General features: G+C 54.9%; 2 protein-coding genes across 6 annotated transcripts in view; both read left to right on the top strand.

Annotated features, from left to right (window-relative positions):
* ZNF385C (zinc finger protein 385C) overlaps window positions 1-21,334 on the top strand; it is a 72,700-nt gene that overhangs the window by 38,861 nt on the left and 12,505 nt on the right. The window lies entirely within an intron of this gene.
* Window positions 8,774-21,246, top strand: CUNH17orf113 (chromosome unknown C17orf113 homolog). The gene is made up of 3 exons (XM_032163638.2): window positions 8,774-8,812; window positions 15,618-16,349; window positions 18,280-21,246. Exons 2-3 carry the CDS (start codon window positions 15,807-15,809, stop codon window positions 19,762-19,764), a joined length of 2,028 nt encoding a protein of 675 aa, XP_032019529.1. The 5' UTR covers window positions 8,774-8,812; window positions 15,618-15,806; the 3' UTR covers window positions 19,765-21,246.

Raw genomic sequence — 21,334 nt, 5'->3', positions numbered from 1 at the left:
CAGCCCTGTGCTGGGCTCAGGCAGGATGCTGGGCAGTACCACTGAGCAGTGCCTGGTACCTGCCTCTGGGCACTCACAGTCTAGAAGGGGAGGCAGACATGGAACCAGACCTTTTCAGCCACCCAACCTAGGAGGAGTGACCAGCACCGTGGGAGTGGGGTAGGGGGGGAGTGACAGCTGTGCCTAAGGCAGTGGGGACGGGTCCTTAGATTTCCAGGAGCCCTGGAATTCTGGGGCTCCAGCTAGAGAAGCTGCCTTCTCCATTGGCCTGGTGAACTCTGGGCCTGCACTGGGCCATGACCCTCCCAACACCCACCCCCCTCCCCTGGCTTTCTCCTGTCTCCTCAGTTATCTGAGAGCTGGGGGTGGAGGGCGGCCCCCAGCAAGAAGATGCTAGCAACTTGGTCGGGCGCGGTGGCTCACACCTGTCATCCCAACACTTTGGGAGGCTGAGGCACGTGGATCACTTGAGGTCAAGAATTCGAGACCAGCCTGGACAACATGGCGAAACCCCATCTCTACTAAAAACATAAAAATTAGCCAGGCGTGGTTGTGGGGTACCTGTAGTCCCAGCTACTTGGGAGGCTGTAGCAGGAGAATCACTTGAACCCAGGAGGTAGACGTTGCAGTGAGCTGAGATCACGCCACTGCACTCTAGCCTGGGCGATAGAGACTCCATCTCAAAAAATAAAAATAAAAAAAGATGCCAGCAACTGCCCCTGGGGTGGGGGGCAGGGTGAGGGGAAGCACGCTGGGACCCTCAGCCGCCCTGGATGCCTCTTCCAGCTCTGCCCAGGTGGGGACTAGGCCGGTGTGCCCCTCTCCACAAAGCAGAGAGCCCTTAGGGTGGAGCTCCCCGGTGGAGGCTCCCTGGGGAAAATGCAGAGAGCCACAGCCATTCCAGGGAGGCTGAGGCTAAGTGTGGGCAGCCTTGACTGCGCTGCATTGGTCCTAGGCACCCAGTGTCCAGGGCACCATGCCAGATTGAGACACGAGGTCTCGGGCCTGTGGCAGCCAGGAGGGGCACTTTTCCGTGGGAGCTGTCGCTTTGATTAGGGGCCTGCAGGGCTGGAGGCTTCCACAGTGACAGGCGGTCACAGGCAGTAAGGCAGGGACCCTCTCCTGCTTACGTCCCCAGAGGCCATCTGTGGGAGGGAGACCGGGGGGTGGTTCTCCCCTCTCTGAGCCTCCTCGCCAAGATCTCAGTCAGAGACCTCCTTCCTCAGCAGTATCTGGCTCCTGGAATTCTCACTCCCAGCGCTGAGTGAGCCCTGGAATACCTTGGAGGGGCACAGGAGGAGGAAGCAGCAGGAACCCACACTTCGTCTCCCTCCTCCAAGCACTGCCCCGACTTACCCTGCCCACCCCCCATCTGTCTCCTACCCAGGAGGCTCTTTCATTCTTTTTTCTTTTTTTTGAGACAGAGTCTCACGCTGTCGCCCAGGCTGTCGCCCACTGTCATGCAGTGGTGTGATCCTAACTCATTGCAACCTCCACTTCCCAGGTTCAAGCGATTCTCCTGCCTCAGCCTCTCTAGTAGCTGGGATTACAGGCACCTGCCACCATGCCCGGCTAATATTGTATTTTTAGTAGAGACGGAGTTTCACCATATTAGCCAGGCTGGTCTCAGACTCCTGACCTCAGGTGATCCGCCTGCCTCAGCCTCCCAAAGTGCTGGGATTATAGGCGTAAGCCACTGCGCCTGGCCTCTTTCATTCTTCAGGAATGCATCTTGAGCCTTCTTTCACCCCCTTGCCTCTCCTCCCAATGGGGGTGTGGCACAGGGACCTTCCCCAGAAGAAGGCTGAACTCCATGACCCTATGGACCATCACACACACACACACACACACACACACACACACACACACACCCCTAAATAACTTTAAGTGATTCTCTGACATCTGCAAAGAGAGGTTTGCTGTCCCCTTGCACTAACCTCTGATGCAGATGTTGAGCCAGCACAGGGCATCAGGGGACAGCTGGGCAAGGGGCAATGACCTACCCCCAGCCCCACACGGAGGATCTGCTTAGGAGCTGAACAAAGCACTTGCACCTGCAGCATGGTATTCCCTTCTCACCCAGCCATCCTAGGCACGGATGATGACATTCAGTCTCACTTTATAAACTGGGAGAGTGGGGCTCAGGGAGATTAGGTAACACCCAAGGCCACACAGCTGGGTTTGGGTCCTAGGTTTCTGACTCTATTTTGTTTTGTTTTGTTTATTAAGACAACGTCTTGTTCTGTTGCCCAGGCTGGAGTACCTGGCACAATCATAGCTCACTGCATCTTTCACCTCCTGGGCTCAAGCAGTCCTCCTCCCTTGGCCTTCTAAGTAGCTGTGACTACAGGCATGTACCATCATGCCTGGCTGAATTTTTTTTTATTTTAAAAAATTTTTGTAGCGATAGGGTGTATTAGTCCATTTTCACGCTGCTGATAAAGACATACCAGAGACCGGGCAGTTTACAAAAGAAAGAGGTTTAATGGACTCACAGTTCCACATGGCTGGGGAGGCCTCACAGTCATGATGGAAGGTGAAAGGCACGTCTCACATGGTGGCAGACAAAAGAATGACAGCCAAGTGAAAGGGGTTTCCCCTCCTAAACCCATCAGATCTCGTGAGACTTATTCACTACCACGAGAACTGTATGGGAGAAACTGCCCCCATGATTCAATCATCTCCCACTGGATCCCTCCCACAACATGAGGGAATTATGGGAGCTACAATTCAAGATGAGATTTGGATGGGGACAAAGCCAAACCATATCACAAGATCTCATTATGCTGCCCAGGCTGGTCTCAAACTCTTGGCCCCAAGCAATCCTCCCACCTCAGCCTCCCAAAGTGCTGGAATGAGAGGCGTGAGCCCTTGCACCCAGCCCCAGGTTTCTGGCTCTAAATTCTATCTCACACTCCTCTCCAATGCCCTGCTGAGGAGAACAGCATATATTAGGAGCAACTGAGCCAGGTTTGAGAATGGGGAGGAGTATGGCCCAGAGAGGGCAGGCTGTCCCAACAGATGATTCCACAAATGCTCGGGACCTATGGCCACTCCTCTGCCCTGTCCCTTGGTGTGCTCAACTGAAAAATGGGGAGATGCCAGCCATCTGGCTAGGGACGGGGAGACTAGCTTCTTAAAGTCAACCAGTCCCTCCCTTGTCTCTTGGTAGAAAGAACCCAGTCATCCAATTCAGAGTGGGCCTGCCCCATGGCATCCATTGCAACATGACACAAGAGGGGAGAGGAGGGCATTTCTGAAATGACTTAAGCTCTGGCTTGCTGAAATGGCCTGAAGAACCTTAGTCAGGGAGTGCAAGGTAGACAGTACGGGGGACAGGATAGCAGAGATCGAGTCAGACTATAGTGGATTTCAGGGCCAAGAAGGCTGCAGCTACACTACATGCCCCTGTGCCTTCCAGCAGGAGAGGGGCAGTGGTCAGAGTGGCAGGCCAAAGCTAGGCTCCCCTACTCTGCATCCTCAGACCTCCCCTAGCTCCTGTTTGAATCGGTCCCTCCATCTCCTCTCCAAGTCTTTGATTGCAGAAGCCTCTGGCTGCATCCTGGGCCCCAGAGATCAAAGACCTTGAGCTCAAGTCACGCCTGAGTCACTGGCTTGATGAGCTTCTCAACCCCACTCCCTGCAGATGGATTAATTTCAGTCCTATCAGGAGGCCCCGGAAGCCCTCCAGCCTGTCTCCCATCCTTCAGTATCTCCCTGGGTTGCCGTTTCCTCCCCAGTCACCGCTTCCCACACACATACTGAGGCCTTTGGGTGCATGCTGCAAAGAAACTGTGCTCCCCCAAGGCCACTGAGAAGTTCTTCTTGCAGTCTGACCTGCCTCTGCCTCCTGCTGCTATTCTCCCTTGGTGGCAGGTGACAGAAGTGCCCCACGCTCTTCCTGAATGTCATCACATCCCCCTCCCCCAGGTGTGACCCTGACCATTGGCATCCCCCTCCCCCAGGACCACCAGGAAAAGCAAGGCTGTCTGGGTAGAGAATTAGGGGGCTTAGCTCAGATCCCTGCCCTGGAAGAAGACAAAGATTCTGTCTGTGTCTCTGGGTGGGTTAATTAGCTCTGGGCTTGAGTTTCCTTCCTCTCCCCGCACAAACAACTCCTCCCCCAAAGCCCCTTCCTAACAAACCTGTTTTCAGGAGCTGCTGCTGCCAACCCCTCCCAGATCTTCTTTGTGAGTGTTGGCTGCTCCAGAGATTACAGGTTATTGTCTGGTGGAGACAGGATGCTGAGGGGGTGGGGGGCTAGCATCGGGACCTGGGCTTGGAATGTAGGACTGGATCCAGCTGTGGGCTGGCTGCCTCCTTCCCCCACTCCACCCCCTCCCAGCCACCAGGTGCTCAGGTCAGTAAAGAGCCAGCTTTTAGGAAGAAGAGGGAGAGGAAGGAGTGAATGGAGGGGAGAAGAATGGGGCTGGGGGATCTCGGATGGGCATGGGAGGGGTGTCAGGAGTTGTAGTGGATCAGGCCGGGTGCTGTGGCTCACACCTGTAATCCTAACACTTTGGGAGGCCAAGGCAGGTGGATCATTTGAGGTCAGGAGTTCAAGATCACCCTAGCCAACATGGTGAAACCTCCTCTCTACTAAAAATACAAAAATTAGCTGGGCATGGTGGCAAGCACCTGTAATCCCAGCTACTCTGGAGGCTGAGGCAGGAGAATCGCTTGAACCCGGGAGGCAGAGGTTGCAGTGAGCCGAGATCTTGCCACTGCACTCCAGCCTGGGTGACAGAGCAAAACACTGTTTCAAAAAAAAAAAAAAAAAGAAGTTCTAGTGGATCAGATAAACTCCCTCCTCTCCCTCCTGGCATTGCCCAGATAGCAGATCCAAGGGTCCAGGTGCTAGACTAACAGTGGCAAGACACCTGGATCCCTGCTCCCTAAACCCCGCGTGGCCAATGCTCTTCGATAAAGTGGCAACACCTCTCTGAGGCTCAGTTTCCTCTTCAGCAACAGCAGTGAAACATAAGGGGATGGCGAGGAAAGGATGAGTGAGGCTGGCCAGGAAAACGGGCTCCTGCAGCAGCAAGTCCTGAGGCAAGAGGGCGGCAAGAGCCATCCAGCAGGCAGAGCAGGACCAGCAGCTCCTCCTTCCCTGGAGGTCCCTGTGGACAAAGTCAGTCCTTCCAACCCTTCGCTTCAGTGTAAGAGGCCCCAGGCAAAGGAATCCTCTGTGAGTGGGGGGTGAGGGATGCTCCCCGATACCCTCCCCCAGTTCTTGGTCTGCACATTTGCCCCCACACTTCTCCCCTGGGGGAAGAACATGCCCTGTTCTTTCCACCTGCGGTTGGGATGGGGGAAACCAGAGAATGGGCAGCTCCTTCCTGGCAAAGAGAGACAGGGCCCAGGAACGACTCTGCTTTCCAGGCAGAACCAGGAGTCCCTCCCTCGCGCCCTCCCCTCCTGTCCCTCACATCCCCCCCTTCCCTCTGTCACTCTGGCTGGGTTTCATTTGCTCCTCGTTCTGCGCTCCGCGGTGCCTCCAAAGGCAGAGAATGCTCTTGGGTGAGTGCTGATGACGCCTGGGCTGGGAAGTGGGGAGAGGGCTTAGGTGAGGGTGGTCCTCTCCCCTCTCCCCAGCCCAATCCTTTCCTGCTATAGTTGGCCCCCAAAAGTTGTCTGTCAGAGACACCAGTAGCCAGTTACTCTCAACCCTTTTCCCAGGTCCAGGGCTGGGCAGGGAAGCCCCTACTTTGGCCGAGAACAAAGGTGAAAGGAAAGGCAGGAATGGTGGGGAGCTGGCGGTCCACCCTGCGGGAAACAGGGGTGCTGGACATCTGGGCAGATGCCTGTCCAGGGAGCCCACGTCAAAGGTTCCTTGTATCAGACCTCACCTTTAACTGCCTCTGAGGGGCCAGGGGAGGGGGAGACGTCCGAGGGGAGCGAAAGAGAGCTGTTACTGCAGCAGAGAAAGAGAGAGAAGCAGACAGAGGGGGACAGAAATCAGGGTGCCTCCTCCCTGAGATCTGGCCACTGCACTGGGGTCCACATCAGTGTTCCCCTCCCCCTCTTTATCTGTGGTCTCCCAGCTCACCTCTCCACACAGACGGTTGCCTGGCCTTTTTTCAGGGAGACAGCCATCACCCATCAAAGGCTATTTGGGGGAACCCTTTCCTTGGGGGCAAAGGCCTGGAGGCAGTGCGACTGGGGGCAGAGTTTATGTTGTGACTGGGCTTTGGAGTCTTCCTCCAGCTTGGGGGGAGTCTGCACATCCTGAGTGCTAGATGACCCAGAAGTGGCTTGGGGGCTCTGGAGAATGTGGGGAGGAACCCCCTGGCCATGGTGGGAGTGGGCATGCAGTGGGTCTTGGCTCGACCTCTCACTCCCCACTTTGGCTCTCTCTCCCCTGGACTCCCATATTCTTCGCAGAGTTTGGGTTTTATCCATGATAGAAATGGCAGTGTCATTATTTGAGATGTGTTGTGTGAAGGCATGTGCCTCTGGGAGGACCCTATCGTCTGCCCCGTGACTTGGGGGTAGGGGGCTGGGGAAAGAGTGGGAGAGAGGCTCTGTTTGGAGATATGCTCTTTTAAGTCCGATGCATTTAACTTTGTAAGGGGAGTGTGTGTGCACACTGGTCTCTGCATCTGCATATGGCTCTTTGTGTACATGCATCTATCTTTGTGAAGGTGTGTGCCACTGTGTGCCCATTGCTGTCCATGGTCTGTATCTGCATTTGTAGGGGTCTGCACGTTCATGTGCGTCTGTCTCTCTGGGTATATGTATACACAAGTATGTCTTTGTTGCTCATGCCCATCTGTGTATGCATGCATGCTCTTGTGTGGCCAGTGTGCCTGCCTTTGCCTCCCGGCCAGCATGGGTATCTGTGTATCCTGGCATCAGTACCACCTCCATATGTATATGCATCTCGTATGTAGATAGAATACATGGTCTAACTGTTGGGGGAGGTATGTATGTATGTGCCTTGATGTCTATACCTGCCACTATCTATGGGTGATATGGGCCTCGGGTTGTGTGTCTCTGTGCTCGTGTGTGTGTGTGTGTGTGTGTGTGTGTCTGTCTTTTCCCATTATGGCAAAATAGCAGGATGTGGTTCTCCCAGATCTTCTCCCTTGGTGGCAGCCAGGGTGATGTTATTTCATAAGATTTCTGCTCTGTGCCCTGCCCCAGCCTCGGCTGGACCTTTGGGGGCAGCCTCTTCTTCTGTACGGGTCTGGCTTGCTCATACCTCTGACCACACCCCACCCTCTTAAGGCAGTTGGCTAATGAGCCATGGCTGCTCCAAGACACTTACGGTGGCTGTTCTGCAGCAAAATGCCATCCAAGAAGACCTACCCCCAATCTGACCCTTTCGGGGTGCAGAATTCCAGACCTGAGGGCTGTGTGGTGCCATTCGGGGGCAGCTGTGGGGGCTGTGACATCTCCCTTCATTTGAGTGTAGCCAGGAGTCAGGCGGCCACACGTGTGTGTGCATGTGATTCGCGCTCCATCCCAGCAGCTCTGGGGCTGGGGTTCACAGTGAATGTCAGAGGCAGACGGTGGGTGGCACAGAGCAGTGCTGCATGGAGGATGCTGGGGCAGAGGAGTTCCCAGCAGCCATTGGTGGGGCTGGGACCTCAAATCAACATGCACCCTAGGCCTTTTGCAGAAGAGCAGTGTACCCAATTGTGAGGGGACTGGAAGGCATTTCTGGGTGACTTTGTGCTGTCTGGAAGGGGAGACTGGGTCATTGTCTTGACATTCCCTTGATCCACAGCAGCAGGCCAGCCCCCTCTCTGAATGGCCTCCACACCTAGCACCTCATTTGGTCTTCAGACCCATTTCTGTCCTGCCCTAGCCTCCTCCCCGAGTTGTAATTCTCACTTTACAGATGAGGAAACAGGCTCATAGCTAAGTGTCCAGTCCGAGGCCTCAGAGTTAAATATAACTGGAGCTCCATCCCAGGCCTCTGGACTCCACACCTCCACGTCTGCACATTCCTCCTGCAGGGAACCTCCTCAATTCACCTCTCAGGGTAACGCAGACCGGGATGAGGGTCGGCTGTGTACCAGAGTTCTAGAAAAAGGTCACGCCAACCTCCCTCCCTCTTCCCCACTCTGTCAACCCCACTGCAAATAACTCACTAGGCTAAAACAATAAGCTTCCCAGTTCCAACTCCTCTGGAGGAGGCTGCCCACCAGGTGGGAAGGTCAAAATCCCCAGCATTCCCCTAGAGCCATCCAGCATCAGGCACTGCCCCCACCCACCCCAATTCTTCATGAACGTGCAGCGACCTGTCAGCTCCCAGAGGGATCCTTGCTCTGCCATCCCACGGCCTGGAGTGCCCTTCCCCTAGTAAAAGTTCACTTACCCAGAATGCTGTGAACCCTAATTGACCCGCCTTGCAGACCTTCAGCTGGTTGCCCGCTCCTTCGTGATCTCAAAGCACTTGCTTCCAAACTCTAAGAACACTTTGCAGCCTCTACCGCGCTCTACCTGTCTGTGTCTTAGGCTGTGAGCCCCTCGAGGAACCCCGGATACATGCGCGGACCGAATGAACCCCGGCACCGCGCTGCCTGCGGTCTAGCCTCAGTGGCTCCTGCTGCGGCGCGTGCGGCGGCAGGGGCTGGGGGGGTGGGGCCGGGGCCAGGCTGAGCGCGCTCCGCGGGAGGCGCGGCAGGTGGGCGCGGCCAGGTAAGCCCCGGGGGCGCCGCCCGCCCTGCCCGCGACCCCGGCCGGCGCCGGCTGCTGGCGCCTCTTCGCCCCCGTTGCCGCTAGTGGCTGCTGTCGCTCCGTGGAGCCCAAGGAGACCGCGGCCAGAGCGTCCACCGCCCAAGATGGTGGCTCCTGTGTCTCCGTGAGTGCGAGCGGACGGGGCGGGCGGGACGGGCGGGCGGAGGCTTAATGCCTCTGCGGGACCCACCGAGGGCTCTGTCACCGCGCGCCCCCCAGAGGAAGTTCCCCAGCCCTCCCCGTCCCAGCCCCCGGGAGGATGGGTGAGAAGGGGTGCAGGGGAGCCCCTTCTCACCAGGGCTGCCAGAGCAGGGGGCGCCCGGCCCTATCTGCTGAGAGCTGGACTCCTCTTAGTGGGGTCCCAAAGCAAGGGGCCCCCAGGAGCCCGGGGAGGAGGCTCAGGACCCACATCCTGGGGCCACATGAATACTGTTTGAGGCTTACATGCCTTGGGGTCTTTGTCAAGTTGTTCCTGCTCCCATCCGGCTGGTCAGGGTGTGGAGAGAGATGAGAGGAGACCTGGGTCTGCAACAAGTGTGCCCTCCTGCTCAGCCTTGGTCACAACTGGACCCATGGAGTTTTGTTTACACCTCACTCCACCCAGCCTGGGTTTCTTGAGGTTGAGGTGGGGAGAATGTCAATGGAATTTGACCTGTTTAGAGCAGCTCTGTCCAATAGAACTTTCTGGGATGATGTAAATGTGCTGTCCAATGCAATAGCCACTAGCCACATTGGCTACTAAGCACTTGAAAAGTGCCTAGTGTGAGCTGAATGCTAATGTTTTATTTAATTCTAAGTAATTTAAACAGCTGCATTTACAATAGCTGCAGTGGCCACTGGCTGCTGTGTTGGACAGAGCCGTTTTAGAATCTCCACCTTCCCGGGCTCTACCTACCTACCCTTTTGTTCTGCAGAATGGCCAGGATAGGCAGCTTCGATGTACATGGAAAGGATCTGACAAACTTCCAGAAGGGCATCACCTTGCTCTTGCACCCCTCTGCCCCCATTCTAAGATCCTGTGCATAGTGGGCTGGGCAAGGTCATAGAATCACAGGATCTTGGGAGGAAAGGATGTCAAAGGCAGCTGTTTTAATCACCTAACAGGCACCCAAGGGCTGGCTCCACTGCCCTCTCTGCCTGGGCACCTGCTCTTTCTTATTCACTGCCCAATTGTGTGGTGCACTTGCTGGGTGTCAGGCACTGTACCCGTCTCTGGGATTCAGACAGGAAGTTAGTTACCTTTCCTGCCCTCAGGGAACATGCATGAGAAGCGGGGTGGAGAGAGGATGAAGCAAGAGAACTACACAGATAGAAGCAGAGATTTGTAATCTGTGGAGCATGCAATGGAGAGAACAAACAGGGAGCAATGACAGAAAAGAAGGGACTTCCTGGGAATGGATGGTTAAGCTAAGGCCAAAGGGGAAATGAAACAGGCCAGGTAAACATTGGGAGGGCAGCTGGGAACATTCTGGAAGAAGGGACAGCACGGGCAAAGGACCCGGGGGATGGGAACCTGGCACTCTGGAGGAACCCAGAGAGAAGGATGGTGTTACTAGGAAGGAAGGGAGACACAAGTGGCCACCAGAGAGGTCAGTAACCCTGGGCATTTGGCAGACCTCAAAAGAATTCTGGCACTGGCCTTAGAGGAGTGGGTGGTTGTGGAGGGATCTAAAGCAGTATTTTTGGTTTTTTTTTTTTTTTTTGAGATGGAGTCTTGCTCTGTCTCCCAGGCTGGAGTGCAGTGGCATGATCTCGGCTCACTAAAGCGATATATTTTTAAAAGCCCCCCTCTGGTTAAGAGAGGTTAAGAATGGAAACCTAGCATGCAGTCAGGAAGCAACAGCTCTCGTCCAGGCAAAAGATAAAGGTGGCCTGGACAAGGCCGCCAGGCAGTGGTGTGGAGAGAAGGGACAAGTTAGAAGTGGATTTTGGAGGGAGAATCAACAAGACCTATGGATGGAGCAGGTTCTGGATGTGGAAGAGAACAGGGATTGAAGGGCAGGTTTCTGGCCAGGGCACCTAGGAAGAAGGATGGATTTCATTTCCTGAGACAGGGATGACTGGGAGAGGGGCATATTTGCTTTTGTTTTTGTTTTTAGAGACAGGGTCTCACTGTGTCACCCAGGGTGGCTGGAGTACAGTGATGTGATCACAGTTCACTGCAGTCTCAAACTCTTGGGCTCAAGTGATCCTCCTGCCTCAGCTTCCTGAGTAGCTGGCACTACAGGCATGTGCCACCATGCCCAGCTAATTTTTTTTTTTTTTTTTTGGTAAAGACAAGTTCTCCCTATGTTGCCCAGGCTGGTCTCAAACTCATGGGCTCAAGCAGTCCTCCCACCTCAGCCTCCCAAAAATGCTAGGATTACAGGTGTGAGCCACCACATCCAGCCAAGAGTGGCATATTTGTAAGGATAGATTAACAGTTCTGTCTAGACAGGCCAGGAAGGCAGCTGGATGGGGTGGTGTGGTGGCCAGGCTGGGTTTGTGTATTTCCCAGTGGTCTGCAGAGATGGTTCTGAAATGTTAGACAATTTGAAGCTGGGAAGGGCAGGAGGAGATGACCTCCAGAGGCCAAGGAGTGCTGGACAGAGGAACGAAAACCAAGGGACATGGGATCCCAGAAGCCAAGAGAAAAGAGGATTCCTAGGAGGGTGTGGTGAGCATCACCAAGTGCCACTCAAGAGTCCCAAGGGCCAGGCACGGTGGCTCACACCTGTAATCCCAGCACATTGGGAGGCCAAGGCGGGCAGATCACGAGGTCAGGAGTTCAAGACCAACATGGTGAAACTCTGTCTCTACTAAAAATACAAAAAATTAGCTGGGCATGGGGGCACGCACCTGTAATCCCAGCTACTCAGGAGGCTGAGGCAGGAGAATCACTTGAACCCAGGAGGCGGAGGTTGCAGTGAGCCGAGATCACGCCACTACACTCCAGACTGGGCAACAGAGTGAGACTCTGTCTCGAAAAAAAAAAAGTCCCAAGGAAGAGGGCCAAGAAGTTACACTTCCATCTGGCAGCCTTTCCTTACACCAAACCAGCCGGCCCTGGAACTCTCCTCATCTGCCCTTGTTTTACCCACCTACTATGTTCCACACAGGGCACTGGTATACATGTCAAGTGGACAAGACAGTTACTGCAGCCTCAGAGCTTCAGATCGTCTAATTGGGCCAGGCGCCTGTAATCCCAGCACTTTGGGAGGCTGAGATGGGCGGATCATCTGAGGTCGGGAGTTCGAGACCAGCCTGGCCAACACAGTGAAACCCCGTCTCTACTAAAAATTCAAAAAAATTAGCCGGGGCCAGGCGCGGTGGCTCACGCCTATAATCCCAGCACTTTGGGAGGCTGAAGCGGGCGGATCACGAGTTGAACACGGAAACCTTTCTATAAAAAACAAAAAAATTACAAGAGGGCCATCCCGGCACTACGGAGATTGAGGCAGAAGAGGCATGAACCAGGAGGCTGCAGAATGAGATCTGCCACTGCACTCACCTGGCCAATGAACTCACTCAAAAAAAAAAAAAAAATAACGGGCATGGCACCTGTCCTGTAACCATACATGGAGGCTGGGGGGAGTTTGAACCCGAGATCCACCACAGAGTGAAACTCTGTCTCAAAAAAAAAAAAAAAAGGAAAAAAAAGATCATCTAATTGACAGTCTCAGAAACGAGTTCTTTCATGTGGCCGAAATGAATCCATTCATTTCTTTTTTAATGTGTTGACATTGTTTTCTATTTTTATTTTATTTTTAAATTTTATTTATTTATCTTTTGGAGACAGGGTATTGCTGTGTTGCCCAGGCTAGTCTTGAACTCCTGAGCTCAAGTGATCCTCCTGCCTTGGCCTCCCATATTTTTATTTTTAGTTTAAAATTTTATCTATTTATTTATTTTGAGACAGGGTCTCACAATGTTGCCCAGGCTGGACTGCAGTGGCATGATCATAGCTCACTATAGCCTTGAACTCCTGGGCTCAAGTGATCTTCCCACCTCAACCTCCTGAGTAGCTGGGACTACAGGCATACACCACCATGCCGGGCTAATTTTTTAAAAACATTTTATTTGTAAAGACAGGGTCTCCTTATGTTGCCCAGGCTGGTCTGGAACTCCTGGGCTCAAGAGATCCTCCCACCTCAGCTTCCCAAAGTGCTGGGATTACAGGTGTGAGCCACTATGCCTGGCCCTTTCATTCTTTTAAACAACTAACTTTTACTGAGAGGTATCTGTGTGCCCAGCCCCAGACAGGGACTTAGAGATATGAAAATGAACAAACATGGTCTTGTCTTCTAGGAACTCAGTGCAGAGATATGTACAGAATCCCTGTATTCACCATATTGTGTCATGAAGACTCATGCGTAGGGAACTGCGGGGAACTAGAGGATGGCTACCAGCCCAGGTTGTGGGGATCAGCGTGGCAGAAGGGATACCTGAGCTGCTCTCAGGCAATGAGTGGGAATTAGGAAAGAGGAGGGAGAGGGAATTCTAGGCTCAGAGGATGAAGGCAGGGACAAAGTAACAGCTTGGTGTCTACTGGGAATGCAAGCCTTCAGGATTGATTGGGCAGACAGGAGTGGCAGGAGGCTCTATTAACAGAAGTATTCAGAGGCTGGGGAGGGCCTCGTTGGCTTGTGGTTAGGTGTGTAGACTTAGGCAGTGGGTATCAGTAAAGAGGTGGAAGCCGAGGAGTGACACAGTTGGATCTACGTGTGAGCTTGCTGTCTCTGGCTGCTGGGTGAGGGATGAGTCTGGGGGAAATGACCATGCAGAGACTGAGGCAGCTGCAGTGATCCAGGTGATACCGTGAGGGCCTGAACTGGGCCAAGGCTAGGCAGCTGGAGGGAGAGAGACGGTACAGACCAGGGTCTCAGTACAGTCTTTGGGGTCAGGAGGACGTGGGTTCTGATTGAGCCTCAGCTACTTAACTGCTTGTGAAACCTGGAGCAAGCCAGTTAAAGCCACTGACCTCAGTTTTGTCCTCTCCGAAAGGATAATATCTCAGCCACAGAGAGTCATCTGGGTCTGCCCTGGATCATTTAAAGCACTTAGCACAGGGCCTCAGTTCACATTCCAGAAATGGTAGTTACAGTTAGGCATGAAGAGGAGGACACAGGTTGGAGAGATAATTAAAAGGTAGAATTAAGGCCGGGCGTGGTGGCTCACGCCTGTAATCCCAATGTAATCCCAGCACTTTGGGAGGCCGAGGCGGGCGGATCACAAGGTCAGGAGATTGAGACCATCCTGGCTAACACAGTGAAACCCCGTCTCTACTAAAAATACAAAAAATTGGCTGGACACGGTGGCTCACACCTGTAATCCCAGCACTTTGGGAGGCCGAGGCAGGCGGATCACAAGGTCAAGAGATCAAGACCATCGTGGCCAACACGGTGAAACCCCATCTCCACTAAAAATACAAAAAATTAGCCAGGCGTGGTGATGGGTGCCTGTAGTTCCAGCTACTTGGGAGGCTGAGGCAGAAGAATGGCGTGAACCCAGGAGGCGGAGCTTGCAGTGAGCCAAGATCGTGCCACTGCACTCCAGCCTGGGCCACAGAGCGAGATTCTGTCTCAAAAAAAAAAAAAAAAAAAGGTAGAGTTGGCAGGTTTTGGCCAATGGCTGGACATGGCTTTTCAGTCCTGAACTGCTCATCCTGGCCTCGTGTCTGGGGAGGTGGCAGAGTGAGGGAGGTAGAGGCAACCAGCTAGCTGCCTTCAGTCTGGGGCCCCAGGTCTGGGCTACCCGTCCCAGAACCACAGTACCGATGGGTATGAGTGTGAGTGTGTGTTCACCTGTGTGTGTAAGGAAGGGAGCTTTACAGAAAGCAAATCTTCCTGTGGCTTGGAAAGAATCAGCTTTCTGCTGCTGATTTTTTTTTTTTTTTTTTTTTTTTTGAGACAGGGTCTAGCTCTATTACCCAGTCTGGAGTGCAGTGGCGCCATCATGGCTCACTGCAACCTTTGCCTCCCAGGCTCAAGCAATCCCACCTCAACCTCCCCAGTAGCTGGGAGCTGGGACTATAGGCATGCACCACCATGCCTGGCTAATTTTTTTTTTTTTAGAGATTGGGTTTTGCCATGTTGCCCAGGCTGGTCTTGAACTCCTGGGCTCAACTGAGCCACCTCCCAAAGTGCTGGGATTATAGGAGTGAGCCACCATGCCTGGCCTGATTTCCTTCTGATGAAATAGATGACTGTGGGCTGAAGGGCGCAGTCATTTTTTTTTTTTTTTTTTTTTTTTTTGAGACGGAGTCTCGCTCTGTCGCCCAGGCTGGAGTGCAGTGGCGCAATCTCGGCTCACTGCAAGCTCCGCCTCCCGGGTTCACGCCATTCTCCTGCCTCAGCCTCTCCGAGTAGCTGGGACTACAGGCGCCCGCCACCACGCCCGGCTAATTTTTTTGTATTTTTAGTAGAGACGGGGTTTCACCGTGGTCTCGATCTCCTGACCTCGTGATCCGCCCGCCTCGGCCTCCCAAAGTGCTGGGATTACAAGCGTGAGCCACCGCGCCCGGCCCTCATCTTTTGGGCGAGGAGTTGAGAGTTCTGAGTTTTAGTCCTGGTTCACTATGAATTCCTCATGGGCCCTGAGAACTACTACCTGTCTCCAGACTCAGTTTCCCCCTTATAAAATGCAGTTGCCTAGGTGATGCCAGCCTTTCCAGTTCTGAGATGCTTCATCAGTCAAAGTGAATTAGTGCCTTGTCCTGGGTGGAAAGAGACCCTGGGAGGGGGCTGGGGTCCCCATACCTCCCCTGCTTTGGATAATGCTCTAGGGCCCTTTGCATGACTCCACTCACTGCCCAGAGCCCCTGCCCCATTCAGCCCCTCCACCCCTCAGCTGGGAGGACTCTGTGGGCAGCATGAAGCCTACCACTCCACTCTAAACCGCCCCTACCATGACAGACCCCTAACAGCTCTCCCTGTCTCTTTCATCTCCAGTCTCCCACCGGCGGAGCAGGAATAAACTCTCCAGGCTTAGATGGATGGGCCCTGTTAGCCTGGTGGGCTGCCCCCAGCCTGCCTCCCCATCAACTCTCCTTGTCAAGAGAGGTGGCTCTGTGTGTGGGGGAGGCAGGGGGGCAAGAGCATTCAGGTGGGGGTTGGGAGTTCCTTGCTCAGAGAGCAAGAATGGTGCCCCCAGGGAAGAAACCAGCAGGAGAGGCCTCCAACTCCAACAAGAAGTGTAAGCGTTACTTCAACGAGCACTGGAAAGAGGAGTTTACCTGGCTGGACTTTGACTATGAGCGGAAGCTGATGTTCTGCCTCGAGTGCCGCCAGGCCCTGGTACGGAACAAGCATGGCAAAGCCGAAAACGCCTTCACTGTGGGCACCGACAACTTCCAGCGCCACGCCCTGCTGCGCCACGTGACCTCAGGAGCCCACCGCCAGGCTCTGGCTGTCAACCAGGGCCAGCCCCCTTTTGAGGGCCAGGCTGAAGGTGGAGGGGCCTGCCCAGGCCTGGCTACGACCCCCGCCTCCAGGGGCGTCAAGGTGGAGGTAGACCCGGCCAAAGTGGCTGTGCTGACTACTGTGTACTGCATGGCAAAGGAGGATGTGCCCGACGACCGCTGCTCTGCCCTGCTCGAGCTGCAGAGGTTCAACCTGTGCCAGGCACTGCTGGGCACACAGCATGGCGATTACTACAGTCCCAGGAGGGTGAGGGACATGCAGGTGGGTGACAGCCAGAAGTATGGGGGAAGGGCTTGGGAAGGGAGGACACTGAGCCACCTGGGAACAGCCCCAGCATGCCAGGTCCTTGGGGAGCAGCTAGGGCATTTCATTCATATCTTCACCCTTCAGAACCTTCCTTGAGAGCCTGTGTGCCTGATGCTGGGCCAGCTGCAACAGTGAAGAGGCCAGAGGCCGGGTGCGGTGGCTCACGCCTGTAATCCCAGCACTTTGGGAGGCCAAGGCGGGCGGATCACGAGGTCAGGAGATCGAGACCATCCTGGCTAACACAGTGAAACCCCGTCTCTACTAAAAATACAAAAAAAAAATTAGCCGGGTGTGATGGGCGCCTGTAGTCCCAGCTACTCGGGAGGCTGAGGCAGGAGAATGGCTTGAACCCGGGAGCCGGAGCTTGCAGTGAGCCGAGATCCTGCCACTGCACTCCAGCCTGGGCGACAGAGCGAGACTCCATCTCAGAAAAAAAAAAAAAAAGAGGCCAGACCAGGCCTCTTAGCGGGCACAGGGGCACTCTTCTCACTACCTAAATCAGACGTTGCAAACTGGTGGCCTGGAGGCTTGATTGACCCACAGATGTATTTAGTTTTTTTTTTTTTCCCTGAGGAGTCACTCTGTCGCCCAGGCTGGAGAGCAGTGGCACGATCTCAGCTCACTGCAACCTCTGCCTTCCTGGCTCAAGTGATTCTCCTGCCTCAGCCTCCCTATTAGCTAGGATTACAGGCGCGTGCCACCAGGCTCAGCTAATTTTTGTATTTTCAGTAGAGACGGGGTATCACCGTGTTGGCCAGGCCAGTTTCGAACTGCTGACCTCAGGTGATCTGCCCACCTCAGCCTCCCAAAGTGCTGGTATTATAGGTATGAGCAACCGCACCTGGCCTCTTTTTTTTTTAAAGCATAGAGATGGGGTCTCATTATGTTGCCCAGGCTGGTCTTGGGCTCCTGGCCTCAAGCAATCCTCCTGTCTTGGCCCCCCAAAGTGCTGGAATGGAAATGGAAATGACTTTTGACTTAGTTTTCTTTTGGGGCTGTTTTCTGTGCTGAGCCTGTTTAATTTGGTTTTCATAGTGTTTTTGAAAAACTCGAATTTGTTTCAACTTTTAAAAAACTCAGGAGATTACATATAAAAATCTAGATTTGTGACTTGTGTTGAAAAGCAAGGTCCCCATGCTCTCAGAGCAGGATGTGCTGGAGTTGGAGAGCAGGGCGTTCCCTCTAGCTTATCCCTGGCCCTCTCCAAGCTCAATATCACTCACATGGCCCCTGGAAGCATGCAAATTGCAGCTCTGTCCTAGGTACTAACTGTGTAAGTCCTATGGGCTGGGTTGGAGGTGGGGGAGTTGGATTTCATCCTACAGAGATGACAAATAGAGAAATAGCACACAGCTGGGACCCAGGGTAACTGGTTGGGAGTTGGGAGTGAGTGTGCCTATGAGTTAATCGCTGAGCTGGACAGTGGAGGGAGACCCCCAGGAATAGAGCAGACTAGGATGATGCTATAGAAAAACACAGTGAAAAAACTAGCTTTCCTAGAGGTCTTTATGATTCATAAAGTGCTTTTACCGCAACAAAAGTTGACATTTATAATTCACAACAACACTTGGAGAAGATTTAGGGCTGGTATTAGCTGACAGCAGGTATAAGAGCTAAGAAAACTAGACCGGGTGTGGTTGGAGGCCGGGGTGGGAGGACTATTCTTAGAGAGGCCAGGAGCTGTAGAGGTGAGAAAACTGAGGCTCAGAGAGGTGAAGTGACTGGCCGAAGGTAGCACAGCCAGTAAGTGGCAAAGCCAGGATTAGTCCTTAAGTCTGTCTGACCTCAAGGCCTGGGCTCTTTCCACCACCCGCACTGCCTGCCTCCACCTCTCAGGACAAGCCTAACTCAGTCCTCCCTCCCTTTCTTTTCCTGGCTGTCCCAGGTGGCCATTGCCAGTGTCTTGCACACAGAGGCCTGCCAGCGCCTGAAGGCATCCCCATATGTGGGGCTGGTGTTGGACGAGACCAGAGACTGGCCGGAGTCACACAGCCTGGCCCTGTTTGCCACTTCAGTGTCCCCCTGTGATGGCCAGCCCGCCACCACCTTCCTGGGCAGTGTGGAGCTACAGGAGGGCGAGGCCACTGCTGGCCAGCTCTTGGACATCCTGCAGGCTTTCGGCGTATCTGCACCCAAGCTGGCCTGGCTCAGCTCAAGCCTCCCCAGTGAGCGCCTGGGGAGTGTGGGCCCACAGCTCCGGGCCACTTGCCCACTGCTGGCAGAGCTGCACTGCCTCCCTGGCCGGACAGATCCTGAGCCCCCCGCCTACTTGGGTCAATATGAGAGCATATTGGATGCCCTATTCCGCCTCCATGGTGGCCCAAGTTCCCACTTGGTCCCTGAGCTCCGGGCAGCACTGGACCTTGCAGCTATTGACTTGGCAGGGCCTCGGCCAGTGCCCTGGGCCTCCCTGCTGCCTGTCGTGGAAGCAGTGGCGGAGGCCTGGCCCGGCCTGGTGCCCACCCTGGAGGCTGCAGCCCTTGCCTCACCTGTGGCGGGGTCACTGGCCCTGGCCCTGCGCCAGTTCACCTTTGTGGCCTTCACCCACCTGCTGCTGGATGCCCTGCCCTCTGTGCAGAAGCTCTCCCTTGTCCTGCAGGCAGAAGAGCCGGACTTGGCCTTGCTGCAGCCCCTGGTGATGGCGGCTGCGGCCTCCCTCCAAGCTCAGCGCGGCTCAGGTGGGGCCCGCCTCCAGGGCTTCCTGCAGGAACTGGCATCCATGGACCCCGACACTAGCAGCGGACGCTGCACATACCGCGGCGTGGAGCTGCTCGGTTACTCAGAGGCTGCGGTCCGGGGCTTGGAGTGGCTCCGGGGGTCCTTCCTGGACTCCATGCGGAAGGGCCTACAGGACTCCTACCCCGGGCCTTCGCTGGACGCCGTGGCCGCCTTCGCAGCGATCTTCGACCCCCGCCACTACCCGCAGGCGCCAGAGGAGCTGGGCACGCATGGCGAGGGGGCGCTGCGGGTGCTGCTGCGTGGCTTTGCGCCTGCCGTGGTGCGCCAGCGGGCGCTGGGCGACTTCGCGCTGTTTAAGCGCGTGGTATTCAGCCTTGGGCGGCTCGGCCCGCGGGCCCTGTGCACCCAGCTGGCGTGCGCGCACTCGGAGCTGCACGAGCTCTTCCCCGACTTCGCCGCCCTAGCCGCTTTGGCTTTGGCGCTGCCCGCGGGCGCTGGCCTGCTGGACAAGGTCGGCCGCAGCCGGGAGCTGCGGTGGTGGGGGCAGAGCGGGGCCGGGGAAGGCCGGGGGGGCCACATGGTGAAGATCGCAGTGGATGGGCCCCCGCTGCACCAGTTTGACTTCGGGTTGGCTGTGGAGTTCTTAGAGAGTGGGTGGGGAGAGGGCTTCCTGGGGTCGCAGCTCACCTGAGGGTGGCCTCCTTCCCTCGGCCCATCCAGCCTGGGGCCCTGGGCACTCTAAGGGCCAACCTAGACTTGACCATGCTGCACCCAAGATGATCTGCTGACTGTAGCCTCCCAGGGGCCTGAGGCCACCCACCCACCCTTCTGGAGCTTCCCACCAACCCCCACCCTGTGGGCTGTGGAGGAAGGGACTGGCTCAAGAGGGGCCTGGGCGGGTGGGCAGAGATGCTAGGATCTGGGTTACCCTAAATCATTCCTGGCCGTTACACAGTTAGATGAGTAGCTCACCCTTTTCCCTTCTGGACTCGGTGCAAGTTTGGGCCCCCCCCAAAGATGGGAGTTTTTGGCTTGGGGAAGGAAGACTAGGTCTTGGAAATTGAGTGGCTGAGGGAACGGACACTGGTCCTTGGTCCTTGGCTGCTTCTTTTTCTTTTCTTTTTTTTTTGAGATGGAGTCTTGCTCTGTCGCCCAGGCTGGAGTGCAGTGGTATGATCTTGGCTCACTGCAACCTCCGCCTCCTGGGTTCAAGCAATTCTCCTGCCTCAGCCTCCTGAGTAGCCGGGATTACAGGCGCCTGCCACCACGCCTGGCTAACTTACGTATTTTTAGTAGAGACGGGGGTTTCACCATGTTGGCCAGGCTGGTCTCGAACTCCTGACCTCAAGTGATCCACCTGCCTTGGCCTCCCAAAATGCTGGGATTACAGGCATGAGCCACTGCGTCCGGTCCTTGGCTGTTTCTTAGCCCCACTCCTGGCAGTGTCTCTTCTCTTCAGCTACGACTGGGGAGTAGATGACCGTGCTTGTTTCTGACACACAGCACAGTGTCCTCTCTGTACACAAGCTGGTGGTTCAAGGGCCAATGGTTCCAGGGAGATAGTGGTTCCCTTCCTTCCCTCCTCACCAATAGGCGGCCTCAGACCTTTTCTGTGTATAACTGTGTATATAGACATAAAACCTACAAATGTGAAATAAATCTATGCTATCTTTCATAGTGTTACCACACAAACATCTAAAAGGACTACTTTTGGTTTTGCAATGACAGGGTCGAAAAAAGCCCCAGATGGGTTGGATTTTTTTTTTCTTTTCTAATATTTTCTTCCTCAAAGTCCAGTTGCTCTCCAAGTTCCTACCCCTCCCCTGCCTTTGCCTCAGACCTTTAAGACCAAAGACTGCAGAACCACAGTGCTGTACCTGCTGCCTCCAAGGACTGGCCTCGAGGCCCAACCCAGGGACGCTGGCTTATTTGCCTCCTGGGGGAAGCAGTTTAGGGCTCATCAGAGCTGGGGAGCACATCCCTTCAGAGCCCATGGGGTTCCCATTCCCTCCTGTCAGCCCTGGCTGTGAAAGCCTGGGGATCTGGAGGGAGGGAGGATAGTTAGAGAGTGAGAGGGGCGAGGGCTGGCCTTTTCCTAATACCCCTGGGTTTGAGTTTAATTTGCAATAAAATGGAATCCCAGCATATCATGCAGTCTCCATGGTGGTGTGTGTGTCAGGGGCCTGCCCAGACCCCTCTGTCCCTCTCTTGGCTGGACTGCCCTGGGGTTCAGTATGCTGCCTCAGTAGGGGCAGGAGGGT

Source organism: Hylobates moloch, unplaced genomic scaffold (assembly GCF_009828535.3).
Source record: "Hylobates moloch isolate HMO894 unplaced genomic scaffold, HMol_V3 SCAFFOLD_10, whole genome shotgun sequence".
NCBI classification, from domain to species: Eukaryota; Metazoa; Chordata; class Mammalia; order Primates; family Hylobatidae; genus Hylobates; species Hylobates moloch.
Note: the sequence above shows the minus strand (reverse complement) of the source record. Positions and strands in the feature narration are given on the sequence as shown.

What these genes read in the sequence shown, in the direction of transcription:
- CUNH17orf113 (XM_032163638.2), top strand. Translation starts at nt 15,807, where the DNA reads ATGGTGCCCCCAGGGAAGAAACCAGCAGGAGAGGCCTCCAACTCCAAC. An exon ending in GGAGGGTGAGGGACATGCAG is followed by an intron (nt 16,350 to 18,279) that starts GTGGGTGACAGC and finishes TGGCTGTCCCAG; the next exon opens with GTGGCCATTGCCAGTGTCTT.